The sequence below is a fragment of the Echiichthys vipera genome (genome assembly GCF_963691815.1).
Source record: "Echiichthys vipera genome assembly, chromosome: 4".
In the NCBI taxonomy this organism is placed as follows: Eukaryota; Metazoa; Chordata; class Actinopteri; order Perciformes; family Trachinidae; genus Echiichthys; species Echiichthys vipera.
Window position 1 is genome coordinate 19,403,127 of NC_139829.1, and position 22,452 is coordinate 19,425,578.

Consider the following 22,452-nt stretch of genomic DNA (forward strand, 5'->3'; position numbering starts at 1 on the left):
CTGTAATAATGTGCAAAGAACCATAAAGATGTGCAAAAGAACAGATCAGAGAGGGGGTGACAGGGATGCGTTGTAACTTAACTTAATTAAAAGTACAAAAGAAACAATCATCTAAAACACTTTGTTTATGTCAATGTGGCTACACAGCGAAGAGGCATTAGCCTACATCACAACTGACATCAAAAGTAACAATATGTTTGAATCTAGATGGTGCATTTCTATAGATTAACCATAACCATGACCCTGTGTTTAACCCCAACTCTGACCCTATTTAACCTGGGTCTAACATTATTCATAACCCAAGATATTAAATCAGAACAGAGTCATGTTGAAACAGATTCTTTCTTTCTTTTTTATTTTTGGCCCACTATTAATCATAAATACTGCCAAAGCACAGTGTAAAAGAAGAAAATCACAGTTTACAAAATTGATATTAACAATAATACATGGAATGTATGCAGCCCTTTCCAGGTGCTCAAAGACTCTTTTACCTTTCGTAGTTTACCTTATTTATCAAACATATTGAGATTATTTAACATCTGGGTTGACACCATAAGTGTGCTACACTTTTAAGAATGTGCATTTTGCTCTAAAAACAAAAATGTGTGGTTTTTTTAGATGATTATATGATCTTACACATTTTGGGGGTTTGTTTGTCGACAATATCAGTGAAAATTGGTGTATGTACTGCTTTCAAGATTTGTTTTTTATTAGTAGCTCATAAAAGAGTGCAAACTCTTTTTTTACTGAGACAGCAGCGCTGTGTTTTAACCATCAAGAATTGTGCATGTTTTCAGTGAGTGACTGAGATGTTTATATGTTTGCTTGCATGTCTCATTTCACATCTGATACATGAATGGCAGTGGTGCCCCCGTAAAATGTCCCTTTTAAAAAGTCCACAAGTTAACAAATGGATGCATTACATTTTGGATAGTGCTCCCCCGCCCCACACCTTGAAATATGCTGTTGAATGCACGCCTTGTCAGTCTTCTGGGCAATATTGACATAGACATACCAATGTAAAGTATGGTAAACTATGACCTTCACCTCAGTCATCATCCAATAGGAAACAGCCACAGAAAAAAAACTGTTATATATATACAATAAAAATTAAGTCTTTTCTCTCATAAACACCAAAATCTCTTTATCAATTTGATGATTCTTTTTGTTGTTGGGATTTTTCGTGGTTTATGGTTGATATTTCTCGATTGCTTAAAATGCATCTAGCAGAAAAGTTGGTACCTTAGGTTGAGATGGTTCGCCCTCTGCTGAATCCCTGGACATGGGCTAAACTCTTTTGTGTTTAACACTCTGTAACCAACCTCACACATACCTTTATTGTATGCGAGGGTTATGCGTCCACGACTGCCATGTAGGCCTTCTGCCCTTCATACCAGCTTCACTGCATATTCCCCCTCAATCAGTGCAGCTAGATGTCATGCCCCTCATCGCAACACAGGTCACAGCTGACTAAACGCTGTCATTATGGAATGTGCACGGTATTATCTGCAGTTGAGCCTTTCATTCAAGGCCTTTGTTGATTGATGGGTTTTTGTTTTGCAGCAGTTTCCCGGGGATGTCTATGTGCACAGCAAAAACTCTGTTCTGCATGGGACACAAGTGAAAATCAGCATAATTGCACTAATTGCAGCCAATTTCTCGCTGAATGGACCCCGCTGTCACATCCCACAACAAGCGGGGGGACAAGAACATCTCATGGTCCCCTAGATGGAGATGAAAGGGAGTAAAGAAAAAAAAACACCAAGTGATCGTTCTCCATTCAGCCGGATGGAGGGGTATGTAATTTAAAGAAAAAAAGGAGATGGGAAAATACACAGCAGAAATTGATTTGAGTATCCAAATCAAGTATCCAGGTCACGAGGCCACATTGAGAACCAGGGCCCCCAATTTCCATTCAGGTCTTAAATGTCGCGATATCCCCTGTGACAGCCTCACTGCTCCCCGGGTTTCTCTGGGGAGTGAACCGAGTGAACCCCAACAAAACGTCTTTGTCAACAGCTGAGAGCAGATCGGTCATGAGTGTCAACAAACACTCTGAGGGGCATTCCTGTGTGCATTCCTGTGCCTCTTCAATGAAATAACAGTGTGTTAAAGCCAAACACAACTTTAAAAAAAAATCCATGCAACCCCCATGATACAACACAATGGAAGGCTCCAATGGAAACTGCAGCCAACTAGCTTTATTCACCGAGGACACAGCTAATTTGATCATTCAGTATCCAGCCAAATATTCCTAGGACAGAACCTCCTTCGTGATTTTCTCGTCACATTAAGACAGGGGTGTTGTCATGCATTCAAGTGCATCTTGCGATTACCCATCCACCACTGCTCCACCACACCTCTCTGTCTCCACATCCCACGACTGCCTTAGCCTTCCTTTCCAGACGTTTTCTTTTTTTTGTTTGCACCTGGATCCATTCTTTTCTTTAGAGCCTGTCTTTGATTCAAGTTTCTTTTTAATGCAATTCAGTTACGCTGCATCCTGACTTTACTCCTCATTCTTTCCTTCATGCACTTTTCTTTTCCTCCAGTAATTTCTGAGGTCTCCTCGCTCTCTCTGACCCCCCTTATCTGTATCTATCACTGGGTGGGCTTCCTGGGAGTTAAGGTTGACCTTTCAACTTCACTTTGACCTTTGACCTTGTAGCTGTAGGTTCCTGCACTTAGACCACAATAGCACCTGCCACTCACGGACTTTCCATCCTCTCTGCACGGCATTGCACCAATCACCAGTGATCCCATCTTCTCCTCACCCTCTCCTTTGTCACACATACCAGTGTTATACAGGCTTTTTTGGGCACACACACACACACACACACACACACACACACACACACACACACTCAAAACATTCTGTGGAGTGAGATGGAAGGCGGGGGAGACAGAGAGAGCGGTAAAGCAAAGTTAAAGTTTTGTCTAATGTGAATTCTAATCTCCACGGCATTCATTCAGTTTGGTAATGGCTTATCATAAAAACAGTTCAAAACAAGCCAAATAATATGAGAACAGTGAATCAGGTTTCATTATCTAAAGTTTAGGCATTTCACACAGAGGTCAACACATATTTGTCTGACCAGTTTACATGACTTCTTTTAATTTATGTATTAATCGTTTGTTCGATTTTCTTGTTTTGCAAATATGACTCAAAACTGTGCATCTCATTGGCGCCCAAGTCAATGTTATGCGGTATAAATATGGAAGGATATCTTCTAAATAAGAGGATTTGTTTTCTATGTACCTTTGACATCTAACCAACCTGTTCTGGCCTCCTGTGTATGGTATGGACCCAACCACTGACTTCATAAGACATATATATGACTATACATTGCCATCTAGTGGTGACTGATAATACTACACACCTGATATTGCATCTGGATTCTGTCAATACTTTCATATTTATGCCCATGTATACTTTACATTGTTTCCCTCACCTATGCAATGATTAAAGAAAGTATTACATTCAAAAGTGAAGCAATTCACCACTTCACCACACAGGTCGTAACAGAATCTGACAATGTTTTCACTGACTTTAAATAGGAAGGATTTCATGGTCCAAACTGATATTTTCCCACTTTCCAACACATCCTACGAAATTAAACACTGAACTTTTTTTAATAAAGCAAAATTCTAAATAATAAAAATAAATTGTAATGAACAAAAAGTATTCAACAACTAGAACTACTGAACAAACTATTCAACAACTAGACATAGACATGAACTTGTGAACATCAGTCCTCACATGAGCAGTATGAGCATATAAAGCTACATTTATAAATATAAATGATCATATACCCACAATGAATTGTCAGTTCTGGGGTCTTGAATGATTGAGGTGCAGACAAACAAGGCTCTCCAGTCCTTAAAAGATTAAACCGCCTCCCTCTTTCATTAAATCTGCTGATTCTCTCAAAATAGTAAATGGGGCTGTGACAAATTGGAAACCCAGTTTAATTTACATATATGATTATCTTTCCACATCTATTCACATTTCTTCTGCATGACCCCATGCGATACACATTCATTGTGATTGTGTTGAATTGCTGTATGAACTCAACCCAATCACCTCCAGCTGCCCTGTTCTCTTTTTGTATTTAAGCTATAATGATGAAATTAATTTGTTATATTTTGTTTAATTTAAAAAACAGTTTCACTTTCCTTAATTTTGTAGTTGTTTTTTTAAATTTCATTTGAAAAGGAGGTGCCTTATAGAGCCACCTTTGTCTCACTCAAGCTGGGATACCATATGGCCAATTGGCTTAAAGACTATTACAGAGAACACAGTCAGCAACCAGATTACACAAGATACTCATTTCAGATTCAGAGAACTATTCTTTTTTTGGGGGGGAAATAGAGTCCTACTTTGTTAATATAAAGCAGAACCTCCTCAAGTTAAAAATTTGAAAATAAAACCCAAATAGTATTTAATCAATGAGCTGTAAAGTACGAGTAAAATGAAATTGCTGGATTACCCTTTCCATTGGCTTGCATTGATGATCCTATCCTAGAAACCACAACTATCACATCTTTATCTCTTGATATACACCCCCTTGGAATTTCCATTTTTCTTTAAGTCATTAAATAAATTAGGGTTAAACATAGGAGCACATCCTCTACCACCTGACAACCTTAAAATTGCACTGGTAATTATAAATGTATCAATAATAGAAGGTAGATAATGTTTTGCCAGCAGCAATAAACAGATTAGTTGCAATTTGTTTTTGTGCATGAAAAACTTGGACATACCATCCTACGATGGACAGAAATGTCACCAAGTTTCTGTATGATTATTTGCCATCTCTGACATTGCATAATTAGAAACATTTTAATGGACGATTCCAAAAAATTTCCCATGACTTTTCAAGGACCCATAGCAAGTCATCCTTCTTTGACCGTTCAAAAACAGAACTATGGATAAGACTTTAATCCAGTTGTATTAAAACAAATATCACCCATATTCACTCTCTGGAACTATGATAGTCCATTATGTTCATATCCACTTCAAATATTTCCAGGCACTTAGTTCTGTTCCCCATCATGTTCGAAAGCCGGTAATTGTTTCATCTGTATTCGATTGATAAATGGAGGTAGACAGAATGCAGGGAGAAAATGAAGAGACGTTCATGAGGCTGAACTTAGTGGAATACTACAGCTACATAAACTAAATTTGGTGTCATAATACATTACATTAAGGGTAATCCACGACTTTTCCTAAACTTGCAAGGATTTAACTACCATTACTTCTCCAGGCCTGGAAAATTAGATTTTGAAATTCCATGACTTTCCCAGGTTAGGTCTAAACCCATGTGAAAATACTAGCACATACACACAAAAAACTCTCAGACAAGTCAGGCTTTCAACTGCTCAGAACTTTATTTTGAGGGAAATCATGGTTAAAATTAAATTAAAATATAAAATTTAGATGGGCAGGTCCGTCTTTAAAGGGAAGGTGTTGAAACAAGAAGTCGGCAGCCCCAAGAAGAAGGGAAGTATAGAGGCAGGAGGGGAATGACGCTACAAAATGAAGTTTGGGGGATGAGCCTGGTCATTCAGGAAGTTATGTATAAAAAAAGAAAAAAAGACAAGACGGATGCAGTTAGTTATTATAAACCCCACCCCCATCTGAAATGTCCTCATACGCAATCAGTGCTATAGCTCTCTTTTTCTTGCAGGAAGTTTTCGATAATTTCTCTTCTTCACTTGCTCGCACCATCATAATCATCTTATTCTGTCTTAATGTAACATCTTTTCCTGCAGTTTTGAAAAAGTAAACAAAAAGTCCTTCAAAAATAAAATGCAGCAACCACATTTCATGTTCTACTATTACATATACAGTATATATATATAAATACATACATAAATATCTTACATGTACAACCAATTTTGAAAAGGGTGGGGGGGAAGAGAACCCAAAAGACTTATGAGGACTTGAGGAGGTGGGGGGAGTGGGGCAAGGAGGCCCAAGGTTGCTCATTGTGAGGGTAGTGTGTCTGTTTTGTTTTTTTTGTTTTAGCTTTACACACGCACACAGCCTTCTCGGAGAGGGGGAAGTATTCCTCAGTTGGCCCAGTAGGGGGAGCTGCCGTAGCTGGACTTGCTGCCCTGGCTTTTCTGCTGCATGCTGCTGGACTGAGTGCGTTGACCCCCCTGGGGAAGAAAAAAGACAATCATATTTAAAACAACGCAATAGGTTTATTTAATTTACATGAAGTTTATCAGCCCTTTCCAGCTGCAGGAACATCTCCAGCACAACCCACAGGAACCTGCAGATCTGGTTTTGCAGGTCCATGTGGTGCGGTTCCTGTCTCCGGAAATGATCTGTTCCCTAGATTAACTTTCTGAGGGCCCATGAACCATCAGGGCGGCGTTTGCAGTGTGTGTGTGTGTGTGTGTGTGTGTGTGTGCAATTTACACATCGAGAAACATTCACTTGGTAGAAGTTTTGCTTGGGACCCAATCACATGCTTTGGGTCAAATGTGGTGCAAAAGATTGATTTTCTGCCATTTTTAATTGTGTTATTTTTGAGTTTGGTCAAATGCTGCGAGCAGGGATTATATTACAAAAAAATGTCTGAACTCCTGAACGCGAACATGACAAATTTGGTGCCATTTGGCTAATCGGTGGCGCTGTAGCATCATCTAGCTTAAAAGACATGAATGCATGTCCTTCACATATCGTCCAGTTGACTTCACACTTGGTCGGTCTATTGCTGAGGATGCAAGGGAGTGAAGTATCAAGTGTGAAGTTGATCAGATGAGCGGCACAAGAAACGCTACAAGCAGAAATACTCAGAGCCAGGCAATTGTCCCGTTCCAAAGGAGGGCACTGGGGCTGTGTTGTTTGGTTTTGCCTGGCTTTGCCAGCCAACTACAACAACATACTGACATCACAGTTATCCAGAAAACATGTGCATCTAATAAAATAGACAAACTCAACTCAGGATACAATCACAAATAAACAAAACACACACTAAACATGCAAACTTGTGTTGTGAAACCTCGGGTGGGGAGAATGTGAAGTATGCATAGAAATTTCCGTTTACCTGTCCGTCCTGTGTGAGGTGATGGTGCAGCAGCTGGGAGTGGGGCTGTTGGTGCGGTGGTAGGATGTGCAGGAAGGGAGCAGGGGCATAGCCTGGAGCACCACCAGGGTTCAGGGGCCCTGTTCCTCCCAGCGCTGAAGGAAGGCTGAAAGGAGGTGGTGTCCCTGTGTGGAAGCCCTGCTTGTCAAATGACTGAGGAGAACCGAGAGAAGACAAGAGGTTAAAATACAAGTACAGGTAAACTCGAGCCAAGTACAAGAATATACAATATATTTGGAAATGGGATAAATGCCAACTTCATTTAGCATTCTGAAAAAAATCTCTTGCACATGAAAACATGTTTCTGTAACCAACTTTAATTTAAAATTTAAGGTCATGGGATGTTGTGGTGTAGACAATTTTTTATTTGCATAAAAAGGTCATACTACTATTATCTAACAAGCAGAAGCAAAAAGCCTCGGTCTAAACACAGGCAGACGGCAAATCACTCACCTGAGTTTTGCTGTAGATGGAACCTCCCATGTCAGGTACTCCTCCACTGTTACCTGACCCTGATAGCCCTGGTGCTGAGAGGAGAATGAAAAGAGGGAATAGGAAGAGATTGGAATGTCAAGGGGAAGGGGTAAAAGCGGGAAAAAGGGAAGAAAACAATAAAGAGAAGAGAGGAGAGCAAAAGGGTTAAAGTGGAAGAAGTACAATTGTGTCACTTAAGCACTGAATGTTCATTTCCACTGTTAGTAGAGGGGGGCCAGCCAGTAGGAAGAAGCATATTAAGTGAGGAGGCGCAGAGGCATGTTTCTCACTTTTTGTCACCCTTTTGCATGTATCCATTTATGTGCACATCAAAGTGCAATCACACACATGCATATACACACCTTCATCAAGAACACTCTGGACTGTAGTATCATCTGCAATTGTGAGTACATAATTTTTTCCCACAGGGAAATGCCTGCTGACTTTGACTGTGTGGTTAGAGTGTGCGCACATGTGTTGTGTGTGTACCTTTCCCTGGGCCGCTGCCCGCTGACTTGGCCTGTGACTGGGCAGAGCCTCCGTACCCTCCCTTACTGTATTCCCCACCGTGGGCTTGAGACAGGTCATCAAAGGCTGAAGGAGGAGGAGGAGTACAGATGAAGAGAGGAGGCAGAGCGAGCAAAGGAGAGAAGGAGGGTAGGAAAAGAAAGGAAAGATGAGGAACAGAGGAGGTGAAGAGAGGAAGAGGCAAGAGGATGGGAAGAGAAAAGAGAGGGGGCAGGGGAGAGAGAGGCAGTAAGGTAACCTGACTAAAATGGCAGCTGTGTCTATATTGAGCTGTGCCCAACTTCAGCAGGGGGTTTGAGCTATGCATGCAGCACAAGCACAAACACACAGGCCCGAGTCCACACGCACATGCAGCATTTGGTGTTCATGTATAAAAAGGTTGGAAACTGAATTATCTTTTGCCTCTGTTGCCGCCCTCTACATACCTAATTTATTCCAAGGTCTCTGTAAACAGAGTGTCTTTTGTAACATGTGTACATAGCTGTGCCAGACTGTTGCCATTGTGGATTATAAAGTCATTACTCCCAAACTTTTCAACTTCTACAAGACAGCTTGTGTACACCGAGCTTGATAACACAGACAGAAGTGACTGGCCAGATAACCTACAAATATCACCATCAATTATTAAAGCAAACAATTTCCCTGTGCGATTATTAAAGTATTTCTAATTCTGATAACTCCAATTATTGAAGTTGATCTAGTAACATTCTCAACTGCTCTTGTGGCAAGTTTCTGCAACAGTCTGTGGCGCCGCGACAGTTTGGAAGTAATCATTTAAGATAAAGCTGTGCTGTCATAGTTCAAAGAGACACGCACAGGCTCAAGTCACTTAAATCAATTCGAAAGCTGAGTGTAAATTGTCCAAAACATCAGTCTGAGCAGCAACAGAGAGCGCCTTCTTGTTTTGTCTTGGTCTTACCTGCGCCATAGGCATGCTGGCCGTAACTGGCCTGATGCTGTTGGTGATACTGATTGGAGGGGTTAGCTAGACCCATTGGAGGCTGCTTGGCTGACGCAGGTGGCACGAAGACAGTGGGGGCGTACTGGAAGGCTGAGGGAACCCCTGGCACACCAGCGTAGTACGGCAGACCTGCAAAATGGCATGGTAGATAAGCATTAATGATGAGAAGGGTTTTTTGTGCCCAGCAGTGTTAAATGAATACAGATTAAACAGACTTTGATTCTACATTAACAGTTATATAAAAAATACTTTAATTTGAAAAATGACTGTAAAGCCTTCGCCGTCACTGGCAAAAATTACATTTTATGAATTCTCTCTTTTTTGGCTTGACATATTTCCGACTGTCAAGTATATGGAACAGCTGTTTTTGTGACTAGCTGGTGCCGAGTGCATGAATGAGTTGAATGGAAATAAATAAATCATTAAAAACAATTTTACTTTCCCTTACCAGTGTATCCATAGCCAGGGGGCAGAGGGGGATTGAGGAAGGCCTGGTTCTGGGTTTGCTGTCCTTGGCCCTGTCCCTGCCCCTGAGTTCCTGCCTGCGGAGCCTGCTGGGGCTGTGACTGCACCCCGGCTGTAGACAGGCTGGTTGGGGGAGCTGGAGATGATGAATCATTCCTGCCAAACTTTGTCGCTTCACCTGGACAGAAAATGACAGTAGAGAAGACAAAACTGAAGTTGAAAGAACAACTCTGGTCTGCTTGAACAGCTAACAAGCTGAGTGAACAATACAGTAAAAATATCAACTCCGGTTCAACATAAATTTAACCTACCAGAATATGGATTATTGGCCAGGCTGTCTCTTCCAGGCATAGTAGCTGTTGTACCAGGGAATGTTACACCATAATAATCCTGTGTAGGAAGAAAAAACAATGATTAAGATGCAAAACGTAGCGCACCCACAATTTTGTTTCTTTTTCCATCGGTACATTTTAGACTGCTACTTTGGGAATTTGGTGAAATTCTCATGCGATAGAAGACAGTTGTTTCAAGAGGTGTCTTGCTTCTCTAAATCCATGATTGGATTAGACTTTCGAGTTTTAAAAAGGTCATGATTCTATTCAATGAAAAATAAGCCATCGTTAAACTATTGAGTTGTAACCATCAAGAGATTGTTGGTTTACAAAAATACTAGAACCAAAATAATATGCAGCAGGGCAGAATAAACAAACTCACCATAGGAAGGCGAGACTGCAGCATCTGCAAGTCCTCGTATCCGTAGATCTGCTGATGAAAAAAAATAATGGAGAGAAGAACTGATGATAATTTGTAATATGTTGGAGTCTCTACTAAACCTCACTGTGGCCTGCAAACTCAACTTTAGTTGCATCTTCTACTCAGCTTTCAGTGTCAAACGCCTGCGTTCCAGAGACGTCATGTTTGATCAGAACCTACTAAAACAGTCATCGACACTGAAAAGTAAATTCCCTGCAATAGTTCAACCTAATTTATCAACTAGTGATCAATACATGGCTCTTTTAATGTGTACATCAAACCGTACAAATAAATTGTTGACAGAATGCAGATGCTAAACAGTTCTGTGTAAGTTAGTCCCTTAAGATGCCTTCTATTTTCTTCTTATTTCCCTTTTTTTTTTAAAAAGGGGGGGGGGGGCAACTGATATACGGAGAAGTAAATAAAACATGATTAGGAAAGTATAGTTACTGGGTAAGCAGGGAGCAAGCCACCAGGGCCCATGATGTACTGGTTGGCCAGAAGAGGTGGCACTCCTTGGGCCAAGTTGGGAGGAGCTTTACCTGGCAAAGAAGAGAAACAAGGATTTAAGACTTGTCATAAATTATGAACAATTAGTAAAAAGGTATCTTGTGATTTATATATACACAATTTGTATAAATTTGTACTGTAGTACCACAGTCAAGCCGCCATCAACCGCATCCCTGCAATCATAATCAGCTGAAACAACAACTGTAGTGCACTGATATACTGTATGCATGGTGAATGCCTTCAACTGCGATTAGTGGCTGGCTGGCTTGCTAAATTGTTAGCTCGCAAAAGGGCTAAATTCTCACTCCAACCACAGCACAGGGGTAGGCCCAGTTCCAATCGCTACACATCCCCCATTACCCACGCTCACTCAGTTTGTGGCTTCGCATGGAGGGTAGCGCAATTCCAAATCAGTTAGTGGGGAGTGGAAGAGGGTTATAAAAGCCCTCCAACAGAGAGTCTGCATTGAGGCTGACAAACCCCACTACTGTCTTGTTTGGTTTTGTGGCCTGATGAAACGCCACATACCTAACACAGAAATGTAAGTTCCATGCAGTTATTACTAAAGTATGTAAGTTGCCTTACCTAAAACAGACATTTGATAAACTATTTCCGTGCACACATGATGGAATTAGAGCATTAGAACTTACATTGTATTCGGGATCTAAATAAATTGTATATTCTAGAAAATGGTTTATTTGATCGTCAAGGAATCTTTTATAAATTAATTCCTTTGTTAGAGTGATATGATTCGTGTGTCGACCCATGAGCCTACCAGAGGTGGTGGTGAGCAGAGGTGCTGTGCGGTTGCCTGTGGCTGAGAGTGTGGCGTTTGTGCCATTAGGAGTTAGTCCCGGTGCCCCAGATGGGTGCAGACCATTGGTGATTGAGCTGCTGACAGCTAGTGGAGCTGAAGGACCGGAGTTGACAGCTTGGCTGGACGACGACGAAAAGGCATGGTGGCTGCCGCTGCTGCTACTCTCCTCATTACTCATCTGTTGTAACAGGCCAAGAGCAGAAAGGGTGTGTGAGAAAAGAACCAGTTACTGTTTGTAGGTCAAGGCATGGATGTCTTCATAAATAAAACTATGTTTTCCTAACTGCACAATAACTTAACCAACTAGCTTCTACATTTTGCAGTAAATATACCATGTCATGTTTTATTTACACAACTGCAGAGTGATGTTCAAGTTATCTTGCATCTGTGTGCAGCACAAACTTACAGTGAGGGAGGAGCTTGTAGCGAGGGCTGATCCAGATGAGTGAGTACTGGTCACATGACTAGAAGGAGAGTAAATTGATTCAGCCAGCTTAAATCTGATAGAGCCACAAAATGTACTTTACCCAGGAAACATGAACCGGAAGGTGGGAGATTCAGTGAAAGATATTTCCACATAAAAGGATTAAGATATGTGCTTGTAACCATCATTATCTCCAGACAAAACAGCAGGCACCCACAGAAACAGAATCATTCTGCAATATAAAATGCTAAAGTGTCTCCTTACCCACTGAGCGAAGGGATGGATGTTGAGTGGGAAGGCGTAACTGCAGGGGAGGGGATGTGGTGGCCACTGTCACTCGTCATAACAGGAGACTCAGTTTTCACTGTTCTTGACGACGACGTAGCTGGTTTATAAGAAAAATAAGATTTATTTGGTGTTAAAATGATTTATGTTACAAACTGACTGAAAAGAGGAATAAAAGAATAAAATCCAATAAATAAAACAAAGTTGAAGAGAAAGATTGGACGGTTGAGTATGTCCTGGTCTTTCCACTTCCTATCACATGCATTTAATATTAATCATATTGTATGTAATGGCTACCCTAGTAGCTGAATGTACTCACTGTCCTGTGTGCTCTGTGTCTTCATGCCACTGTAGCCATTCTATGGAAAAAGGAAATCATAGTTTTATCACTGTGCCTTTTGTCGGGTATCAAGCAGACATTGAGTTCTCTAGAATAACAGCAAAGTCAGCAATGGTAAACATCCTTTTGTCATTGGGGTACCTTAGGGATAAATAGAAAAAAAAGGTTATCCTCACTGTAAGAGCAGCAGCTGATGGCATATCTTTGTTCTGGGAGAAGCCCAGATGAGGTGGCAGGGACCTTGGACCACTGTTTTCCACGCGGCTGGCTGCAACCGGGGCTGTAGAAGAGGGTGGAGCCGCTGCACTGGGAAGACCCATGGAGGGGGAGGGCGTGGCACTGGGCAAACCCAAGGATGGTGAGGGGAAGCTGGGATCCGATATGGCCATTGGTAAGCTGCTCATGTGTTCACTGTTAACAGGACCAAGAGAAAGGAAGATGGAGATAGATGGATAAATATACAATAAATATACCTAGGAGGTGGGTATAATCTAAAACATTTCTAGCCGTAACAGAAGTCAAATGAAAACATCCTCTAAGCCCTTTTGTGTGTCCGTGGATGCAATGAGTGCTCTGCTTTTTGCATGGCTCAAGATTTCATCCTGAAGAGATGCACAAATAAATCAGAATGACAGAATTCCTCACATAAATAGACAATACTAATACACAAACTCAAACTAACTCACACACCTGACAGATCCTGGCTTGGAGAATAGGCTGCTCTGCGGCTGCTGTGTGGGAACAGCGTTAGGGACAGACATGGGTACTGGAGCTGCTGGAGCCGGGCACTGAGCCAGTGTTGGCTCCCTGGCTGACTCATTTTGTGCCATGTCAACCGCTCCACTACCAGCCTCAGACCCAAAGTCAAGAGCCCCAAACTGAACATTCAGACCAGGTATATCTGCTGAGCCCGGCATTTCCACTGCTGACGACGGGATCTGAAAAGACAAAGAGGGAATTAAGTACCATATATTCGACCAATGTGATTATTACTATGTGTAAAAGCAAGTTGTTAAAATGGATGCAAAGTTATTTTCAATCAAAAATGAATGCAGATAACTGGCTAGTGGCTGTGGTTCTGGCAGCAAACAAGTATGAGGTGAATAAACTGAGAAAAGACTGTATAATATCTACATACTCTGTTGACAAGATATATCTGATCATGAGAGGTAAAGTTATAGCAGCGGAGCTTATATCTTGATGAAACAACTTTATTCTGTCTATCCCTACCAAATATTCAGTTAGTCAAATGTCTTGTTATTTTACTTTTATTTTTGCATGGAGGTTATTACACTTGTGTCTCATAAAAAGGTTCAGATACCTTTGAGGGAGGGGGTATTCTGCGTCTCTGTGTCTTTAGCTGCCGCTGAGGGGGTTCTGTCACGGAAGGATCCATGCCTGGCAATTTCACTCCTGGAGAAGCTCCATCTCTTAGATGAGGGACGGAGGACTCATGACCTGAAGGAGATTGACAACCACTTTGATCCCAGTGCTGTGATTTAAACAACATTGTCAGAGCAAGACATAATGAAGATGGTTATACTGCCATACTCTTCCAGCGCAGATACGGTTTGTGTTCGCACTGTTCATTTCTTTAGCAGTGATGGCAGTGCCTCAACTATATTGTATTATAAATATTTGTCTTTCATATCAGCTCTATAGCCATCATCTTAGTTTCACTGTTAGCCAAATATTTCCAGTCTTCTTTTCATATGTGGTTACAGTAACCAAACAAGGAAGAAGGAACACTTAAGTGTTTGCTCTCTATTCTGCTATTGTGGTTATTGAACAGCCCAGTGGGTCATGTAGCACACTATATTGCTGCTGGTATTCTTATCTAATTAATAAATATTAAATTCTGAAAATAATAAGTTGCAGCTCTAATGTCATGCGGAACATTGTGATAGTGTCCTGCAGTCCTACCTGGCGGTGTGGGGACCTGTGGAGCATGAGACAGACCCAGAGACTCTGTGGTGGAAAGAATTGAGGATTGTTGTTGCCTCTGAGCCAGCTGGCTGAGCACCGCTGACGGTTCTGGTTGAAGCTTCATCTCCACTGGAGAGAATGCAGATAATTATATATTCATATACCTATTGTATTGCAGAGGACTGTACCTCTTGAATTGTTATCAAGAACGGTTAAGATTTAATGGTCATGTCTTTTATTTCTTATTTACTTGAGAATTTGAAACTTACAGTGTGGGGCAGTAACAGAGCTGTTCTCAACCCTCGGAGCCTTGACATCAACAGAAGGAGAAGAGGCAGGAGCAGGGATTTGTATTGGAGATGGCCCTGCATCTTTGGAAACACTCATGTTGCTGGCGGTGGCCAACGTCTGACTGGCTCTTTGACCAAGTCGAGGCCCGTTGAGCTGCTCGGATGTCCTGATGTCAGAGGCAGGTGTCATCTTAGGCGCATTCAGGGACCCAAAACCAGAACCCAGAACTGACGACTTGGAGGATAAGAAGAGCAAAACAAAAACTGAATACACCAATGCCGTATCAGTTTGTATGAACTTCCAAGTGTGTGTATGTTTGGCTGTCTGTACCAGTGCTGCATGTGCGTAGGTGGTACTAGCAGAGGCGACATGGGCGTAGCTGTTGGCTGTGGCGTGTGCGTAGCTGTGTGTTGCAGTGCGTCCATTGTGGTGGGAATTGGTAAACACCAGGCTTTGGCCTAAATCCTCAGCTGAGGGGCCATCGACTATCACCCCCAAGTCAGAGTCCATAGAGCCACCTACAGCCACTCCGGGCTTAGGCAGTAGGCCAGCCATGTCCACACTGAGGAGATGCAGAAGACAAGAGAGCAGGAAGAGTGGGAGAAGAGAGGGGTTTGGGGAGGACAGTAGACAAAGAAGAAATAACCACACAGATTAAATAAGTGTTACTCCTGGAAATAAAGCCTCTGTAGTGTTTTAAGTTGACAGGACAGGGCGGGATGGCTTACTTGGGTCCAGTTGTGTGGTGGTTTGCTGAAGGAGAAGAGGCAGTGAATACTTTGGTCTCAGACAACTGCAGAAAAGGAAAGAAAGTACCAACACAGGCATCCAACAGATTAATATAGGTGTATGTGCTGTATCATCAACAACCATGTTAATAGTTACACCACATAAAATAGCTGATTCTTGAATAGTATTTAGTAAGTTAATGTCACTAGGCAATCTAAAATAACACTAGACATTAGGCAGGCAAGCAATTTAAATACTGTGTAAGCCCTCAAACTGTAGCAATGCAAATACCTTATAGAACATTAAGGAGTACCGCCCTTTCTTTTTTTTCCTCGTTTTAATTTGCACATTGTTTGGAAATGTGCAATGTTTACATACTGAAAAGGCAATGAAATGCTTAATCATAAAAAGGTGCTGCCTTACATCCTCATTCCAGTCCTCTGAAGCCCAGTCTTCCACATTGCCTGCCCATGGTCCTAAAAAAAAACCAAACAAAAAAAAAACATGTTCACATCCTCAAGATATGTTCTCAACTAGGGTTGCCGCTATCAAATCTTTTTGTAATCGAGTATTCTGATTATTCTATCGATTAATTGGATAAAAAAATTATACTTTTGCTTAAAAAATTAGTATTATTAGCAAAAAAATAGATTCTGTCTGGGGTAGGCCTATTTAGTGTGGCAACCGAAAAGGGGTGTGTGTGTACATGGGCGCGAGAGGGCTAACAAGATGTAGTGGTGCACATCTGCAAAACGGTCTGTGTGGAACAACGATCCCAACGCTGAACAGGCCGCATAACACGCGAGATAGGTATTAAATTGTTTCGGCCCTATTCTCAACAACCATTAACCGCCCCAAACAGGGGAACAAAATAGACTCCTGTCTGCTTTAATATAACTACATTTTAAAAGACCTTGTATCCGATGTATATATTCATTTTCCCATTTCATGAAGTCTTCGTTCGTTTGGCCCCTAGTGGCCTGAATTTAGAATATCTCCCTGATTTGGGGCAAGTGAACTAGACAGGGCCGATACATTTAAGCCATTCTAAAGCGAAAAGCAGGGAATTGTAATAACAAAACCTGACATCTTATGTTCTGTTATTTTCCTTACCAGTTCCCTCAGCAGTTTCGTTGCCGTCCCATGTCTCCTGGCGAGCTCGAGAGTTAGCTGCGTAGTCAGCGGGATTGAACGTTCTGAAAAGAAGTAGGGCGTTGAAAGAGGAGACAACAGGAAAGGAGAGGAGACAGATTGGGAAGATGAGCCAACATAAGCGAAATTGAAGAGAATAGCATCCAGTCTGCTGTTGCTACTGAATGAAGAGATTCAGGTACTTAATTTATCAACACATTTGTATTATTCTTTTAGATATGTGCTTGTAATCAACATCATCACCTCCTCATCCTACTTCAGGCTTAAGATAATAAAACATGTTCTTACCCCATTCCCTGCGAGGAGAACCTGTTGCCAACAGCTGCTCTTCCTCTACCACGAACCCCTGCCCCTGAGGACACACAAAACAAACAGATGACCCCTGCTGACTGGAGCCACTCAGCCTCAACTCTACATTATGCATTTTTAATGACAGCTTTATAAGTTTACTGAAAAAAAGCAATGTTTTCTTTGTCAAGCATGACAACATTAGAATTGTCTGTATGTAACCATAACTGCATACATGTCTGTTTCTTTTCTATTATGTTCTTATGCGTGATTTTTTTTCTTCTAAAACCTGGAATTGCTTGACGATTGTTTAATTACTAAACTAATAGTTCAGGACAATGTAATAGTTAACTACACCAGAATGCCAGCACACAGATCTAACTTTAAAAACATACAAACAAAGGGCATTGTTGTTAGTTAGACAGGCTGACTAAAGAACCAAAAAGATCTGCTTTCGGCCAAAGAATATCTTCAAGTTAATTTAACATAAGCCATTTAACAGCTATTTATGAAGACATGCAGCCACAAGAATACACGCATTTCTCCACTAAAGCATAACGAGCCGCCTGACACCATGTCTTCTGAATCACACCCTGATTGACCTCACCATTCTTAGATAACTTGTCGTTACAAAATTCAAATTCAATTCCTTTTCACACTCTCCAATCTATGACAACACCCCCCGCCCCACCAAACACACACTCAAGCAGCTGCAGGGACTGTGCGCATTCCGCACATGTCGAGTGCTGCAACGCTCTAAATGCCTGCAGACACAAATAGGTATGTTGCCAGCTGCATCACCAAAACATACACAACAACATCTATGACATTTTCCAGTTATTAAAAGCATACATCTTGTTTTCATAATATTTGTATAATCCAACTTTGCAGATTGCTAACAAAATGACAATGTATGCAGTAAACTAAAAGGTGTAATTTTCTGTGTCGCTCACCTCTGCCTCGCCCTCTGCGCCCACGATCTCCCCCTCTCTCTCCAGGAGCCACCTCAAATCCATTCTCCTCCAACCGACCTGGAATCCAGCAAGAAACAGAGGTACACAGAAATTTAGAAAGTAAAATACTGAGATCAGTAGAGATTGACCTCTGAGCCTTTTTAATTAAATCCTAGTTGACAATTCCATATACTCAGCTTACCTTCACGTCCTCGACTGATGCCTCTGCCCCTCCTGTTGGATGCCCCACGTCCACGACTAGCCTCCCTCTCTCCTCCTTTCTTCTCCCTGCTCTCCTTTATCTCTGAGGGTCCTCCTTCTTTTCCAAGGCTCCGCTTCTTCCCCACAGTCTCCCAGGAGGTCTGAGAGTTAAACCAGATGAGGTTGACTTAATAAATAAAACACACCTATATGGCGATTACAATTTTGCATGGTTCATGGTGATTACGTTTCTGAAAAAACTAAGGAGTTGCCAAAAGATGTGAACACCAACATAATATGTACATATATGAATGTGGTGTGTGCATTTGTACATAAACTCTTACTATGTCAGAGGTGCTCTCCAGGAGGAAATTGATAGCTCTGTTTACATCTTCGTTGCAGTCATGGAGGGCTACCATGCACTCATCTTGAGTCTTCCCAGTTACCTCAATCAGCTGTGTGCGTGCAAAACAGAAACACAGCGTTAACTTATGCCACCATTTCATGCAATGAGGATACCAAAGTCAGATCAAATTCAGAAAAGATGTGCAGGTGATCCAGAAAATGTATTTTTCCCCAAGTGTGCTTACATTCACAAATGCATTACCTGTTTGACCTTGTCTTCAAAGTCAGCATCATTTTTGTCGTAGATCATTTGGGCTAAACGAATCTGTTCTGCTGTGGGCTGTAAACAAACAATTCTGTTAGAAACAAAACAGGAACATGCAGAACCTGGCACCCTTCGAACATACATCGCACCACAAAAGACAGGTTTTGTTTACTTATTTCAATAAAAGATGCTACAATCCTGGTGACTGTAGTAAGGATGGGCGTGAGTGATCAAATCCTCAAGTAGTCCTTGTTTCAAATGGTAAGATTGAAGATAAATGGCAAATTGGTAAACAGCAGCACTCAAGTTTTTTTGTGCACGCATATTACAGCATCTCTTGCTTCTGTGCTTGACCCGAGACAAAGACATTCGGTTTTTGGAACCAGTGCTTTGCCCCACCATCCAAGAGGAGCTGTGTGAACCACATGAGCGTTCTCGCAGAGCACCACTTGCGGATAACTGCAGCCTCTGTGTCAGCAGAGCACCTATTCTCCACAGCGGGGCTGATCATTAACAGAAGAGGGATTTAATTACGTTTTTGCAGGGAAAAAATGTTTTGAAGTTGTGGCTGTAAAAAATAAATCCTTAAAAAGGGGGAACTGTGACTGTTTTGATTGAGAATAAGAATTAAAATGTGTTGGTTAGGCTGTATATCATTATTCCAGCAGGAAGATGCATTGCGTTCTGAGATAGATTTAGAAAAACGAGTACTCAATTGGCCCTCGAGGAATTAATGTGATCCTCGATCCCTACTATGTAGGATGAAGCAACCAAAATATCCTTGTGTGATATTACATTCATTACAAATTTACTTTTAATATCAGTATAATAACATTTAATAACATGCCAAGTGAGGCAACCCTAGGTTGTGCAACAAAAAAAAACCTGATTACTTTTTTAATTAGTAAGACATTTCCATTGGTCTGGAAGCAACTCTTTGTATAATGGTGAAAACTCACCTGTATCTGTTTCTGTGGCTGTGTTGTTTGTGTGGTGGTGGGCAGCGTTCTGTCCCGAGTCCCCCGGGCTTGATTGCTGACCACTGAAGTCATCATATACAGTATATACAAAACAATGTATGTACAAAATAGAAAAATCTGGGGGAAAGAAGACGGAGACAAAGTGAAATTACATCAACCTGTGAGATCGTTATGGTTCAATTGGGTCACAATTCCTTGTAAAATATAATACTTTACAATGTCTTATGCCAGTACATTAAACTGAATACGAGCAGACCAAGACTCACTGTTGTCAAGTATACCATGTAGGACTAAAATCCCCATCTGTCGCACCCCCACCACCCCGGTTAAATTTAGCCAGCCAAGAGGGGACTGTCCGGGTGTCAATTTACAATCCTCCCTCAGTCTCCCACACAAAAACACAGCGAGTATGCACCAACATACGGTATGGGTATTATAAATGATAACTTTTCAGCATCGACAACGCCACAATCATTGGGCATTGGATTAAACGTAACGTTAAAGTAGCCTAAGCACAAAGGACCCTGGCTTAATGCCATGCTAAACGGCGTTTAAGGAAATGGCAAGCATACAAATACCATGGGTTAGATTATATTACATACAGTTACTGGTTTTAGCTAATAATACTACCAGCTGGCTGTGATCACACTATCGTCGGACAATCGTAGTGCTGTCTGATAGGGACTTGTTTGACAGCAAAGCAAGGTTAACGTCCACTATATATATTTTTTAAGTTAATAATTGCTATCTGTTTTTTTCAGGCACCCGTATCTAACGTAAGGGATGGCTGAATCATAACCTTATTTAGGTTTACGTTACAAAAGCTCGGCGGAAACATGAGCCGCATTGGCTAACGTTAGCTCATGTTAGCGTTAGCCTGGCTATCCGCTCGTCTTTGTTCCGTGTGCGATACACACGCGATTCCTGTCGCTGAAATGTCATAATCACTTGGCGAGACATAAAAAAATGTAGCCATAATATTAGTTAACCTGCCTGCCAGTGTGATTGCTATTCATATGGCCACATCGACCAAGAAGAAAAAAAATAAACAAAGTGCGAAGATGCACACTTTGTGTAAAAAAAAGCTAACGACAGTTGCGTACCGCTACCATGGGAGGCACGCTTAGCTTTAGTTAGCAGCGGGCGAACACGGAAACAAACAAACGTCGTGTGTTGCATTCATATTTACTACGACATGCGTCCATTAATATTTAATAGATAAGCAATAAGCTGTGTTGGGGGGATATGTTGTCGAAAACGCGTGGTCCTTCCATATGGAGCGGCTGAGCAGGCTAAAAGTGCCCGGCATGTGAACAACATGGCCCGTCCGCTCACATGAATACAGCGCTAGGGTGCGGATACAAAGCTGGCTAATGTTAGCCAGTTAGCTCACCGCAAAAAAAGCACGAACGGGTTTCTCTGAATCGACCAACCGGGGTCTCCTTTACGTAACGATAAAGTTAACCGTTAAGACGATTGGGGCGTTTTAAACGGATTTGAATTAGACAACATTAGAAAAACAAATCTTTATTCTTTCTTTTACCTGCTAACACGCTTCGCTCAGCCAGCAGCAGCAGATGCTGTCACGTGACCCACCGCGCCGTTGTTCAACACTGGTGAAGCCGACATAGCCAATCAGAACCCGCCGAGCAGGTCAGGTGTTCTCACGTCTTCTACGTGCGCGTTCCAGTCTGAGAGCGCGCTTCGCTGTGATGTTTCCGGCTTTAAAAAAAAAATCTTTATCCAAATTACAATCATAGTCAGACATACACAACACAATTTCAGAGAGCAGAATAAAGCACTGGTTCTCAAACTATGGTACCTGCATCACTGGTAGTACTCAAGCTCTATCTGGTGGTACTTGAAGGACTCTTTCAAATATAAAAAGGAAACATTAATCACTAAATTAAAGGTTGAATATTGAGAATGAGCAGAACTTGGATTACAAGTCTGAAATAAATGAATAAATTAAAAAAATTAAAAAACACCGCCATCTAGTGTCTCAAGATCGTTGTCGCAACAACAAAAATATAATTCCACCACTCAGGTTGCCAGGTTGGTCAGACCCGGCCCAGTAGCCTACAGGAGACAGAGTCTGTTTGAGTCAGTTTGAACCCGTCCCCTCCGGCAAATCACAACATAAAAACAAGTATTGCAGAGGAGTTTGACTGATAGTTACTGTTAGCCGTTACAGCTAAGTAAACATGAAAGTTAGCTTACCAATCAAGGAGAAACGTAGCCATTTGGGCGTGTGTTTTAATGACGTTGAACTCCTTTATCTCAGTCCATGGAGGGAATGCTTGGCCTATATTGACTCTTGTTTTTGCCTGTCTCTGGTCACTCAGCTGCTGGGACAAATAATGCAGCTGCAGGATTGGCAAACTCCATTTCACCCAGTGTCAGCCTACAGTAGCTGCATCCAACAACAGACAACCCTGGCAACCAGCAATGCTGGCCACTAATGGCTTGTACAATGTAAACAGAATGTGAAGTAAGTCTTTGTCAAACCCGTAAAAAAAAACTTTTGACTGAAATTGCTTTGAGGATAACGATGACCTGGACAAATGAGAATATTCACAGGATCAATTAAGACTAAATCTATTTTTAATGGAAAAGCGATACTTTCATTCTGAACCCTTTAAAACACCCCATGGGTTTATTATTT

The 22,452-nt window shown here is 41.6% G+C and overlaps 1 protein-coding gene across 6 annotated transcripts; it reads right to left on the reverse strand.

Moving 5' to 3' along the window:
* Positions 1–5,369: 5,369 nt before the first annotated feature.
* Positions 5,370–21,396, reverse strand: LOC310946127 (ubiquitin-associated protein 2-like). Of its 6 annotated transcripts, none has more exons than XM_083912469.1 (30): positions 21,331–21,396; positions 19,767–19,904; positions 18,805–18,882; positions 18,542–18,652; positions 18,199–18,358; positions 17,997–18,074; positions 17,044–17,107; positions 16,717–16,799; positions 16,027–16,079; positions 15,603–15,667; positions 15,205–15,436; positions 14,853–15,108; positions 14,581–14,712; positions 13,979–14,115; positions 13,348–13,595; positions 12,834–13,068; positions 12,637–12,676; positions 12,297–12,417; positions 12,015–12,072; positions 11,567–11,786; positions 10,732–10,823; positions 10,243–10,293; positions 9,840–9,918; positions 9,512–9,706; positions 9,022–9,192; positions 8,064–8,168; positions 7,937–7,969; positions 7,554–7,627; positions 7,062–7,253; positions 5,370–6,165 (listed from the first exon to the last, which is right to left on the reverse strand). In XM_083912469.1, exons 2-30 carry the CDS (start codon positions 19,860–19,862, stop codon positions 6,076–6,078), a joined length of 3,549 nt encoding a protein of 1,182 aa, XP_083768595.1. In that variant the 5' UTR covers positions 19,863–19,904; positions 21,331–21,396; the 3' UTR covers positions 5,370–6,075. The 6 variants fall into 6 exon arrangements, with proteins under 6 accessions (XP_083768595.1, XP_083768594.1, XP_083768593.1 ...); XM_083912468.1 differs by having other exon boundaries at positions 10,243–10,290; positions 11,567–11,795; XM_083912467.1 differs by having other exon boundaries at positions 11,567–11,795.
* Between the last annotated feature and the right edge of the window lie 1,056 nt (positions 21,397–22,452).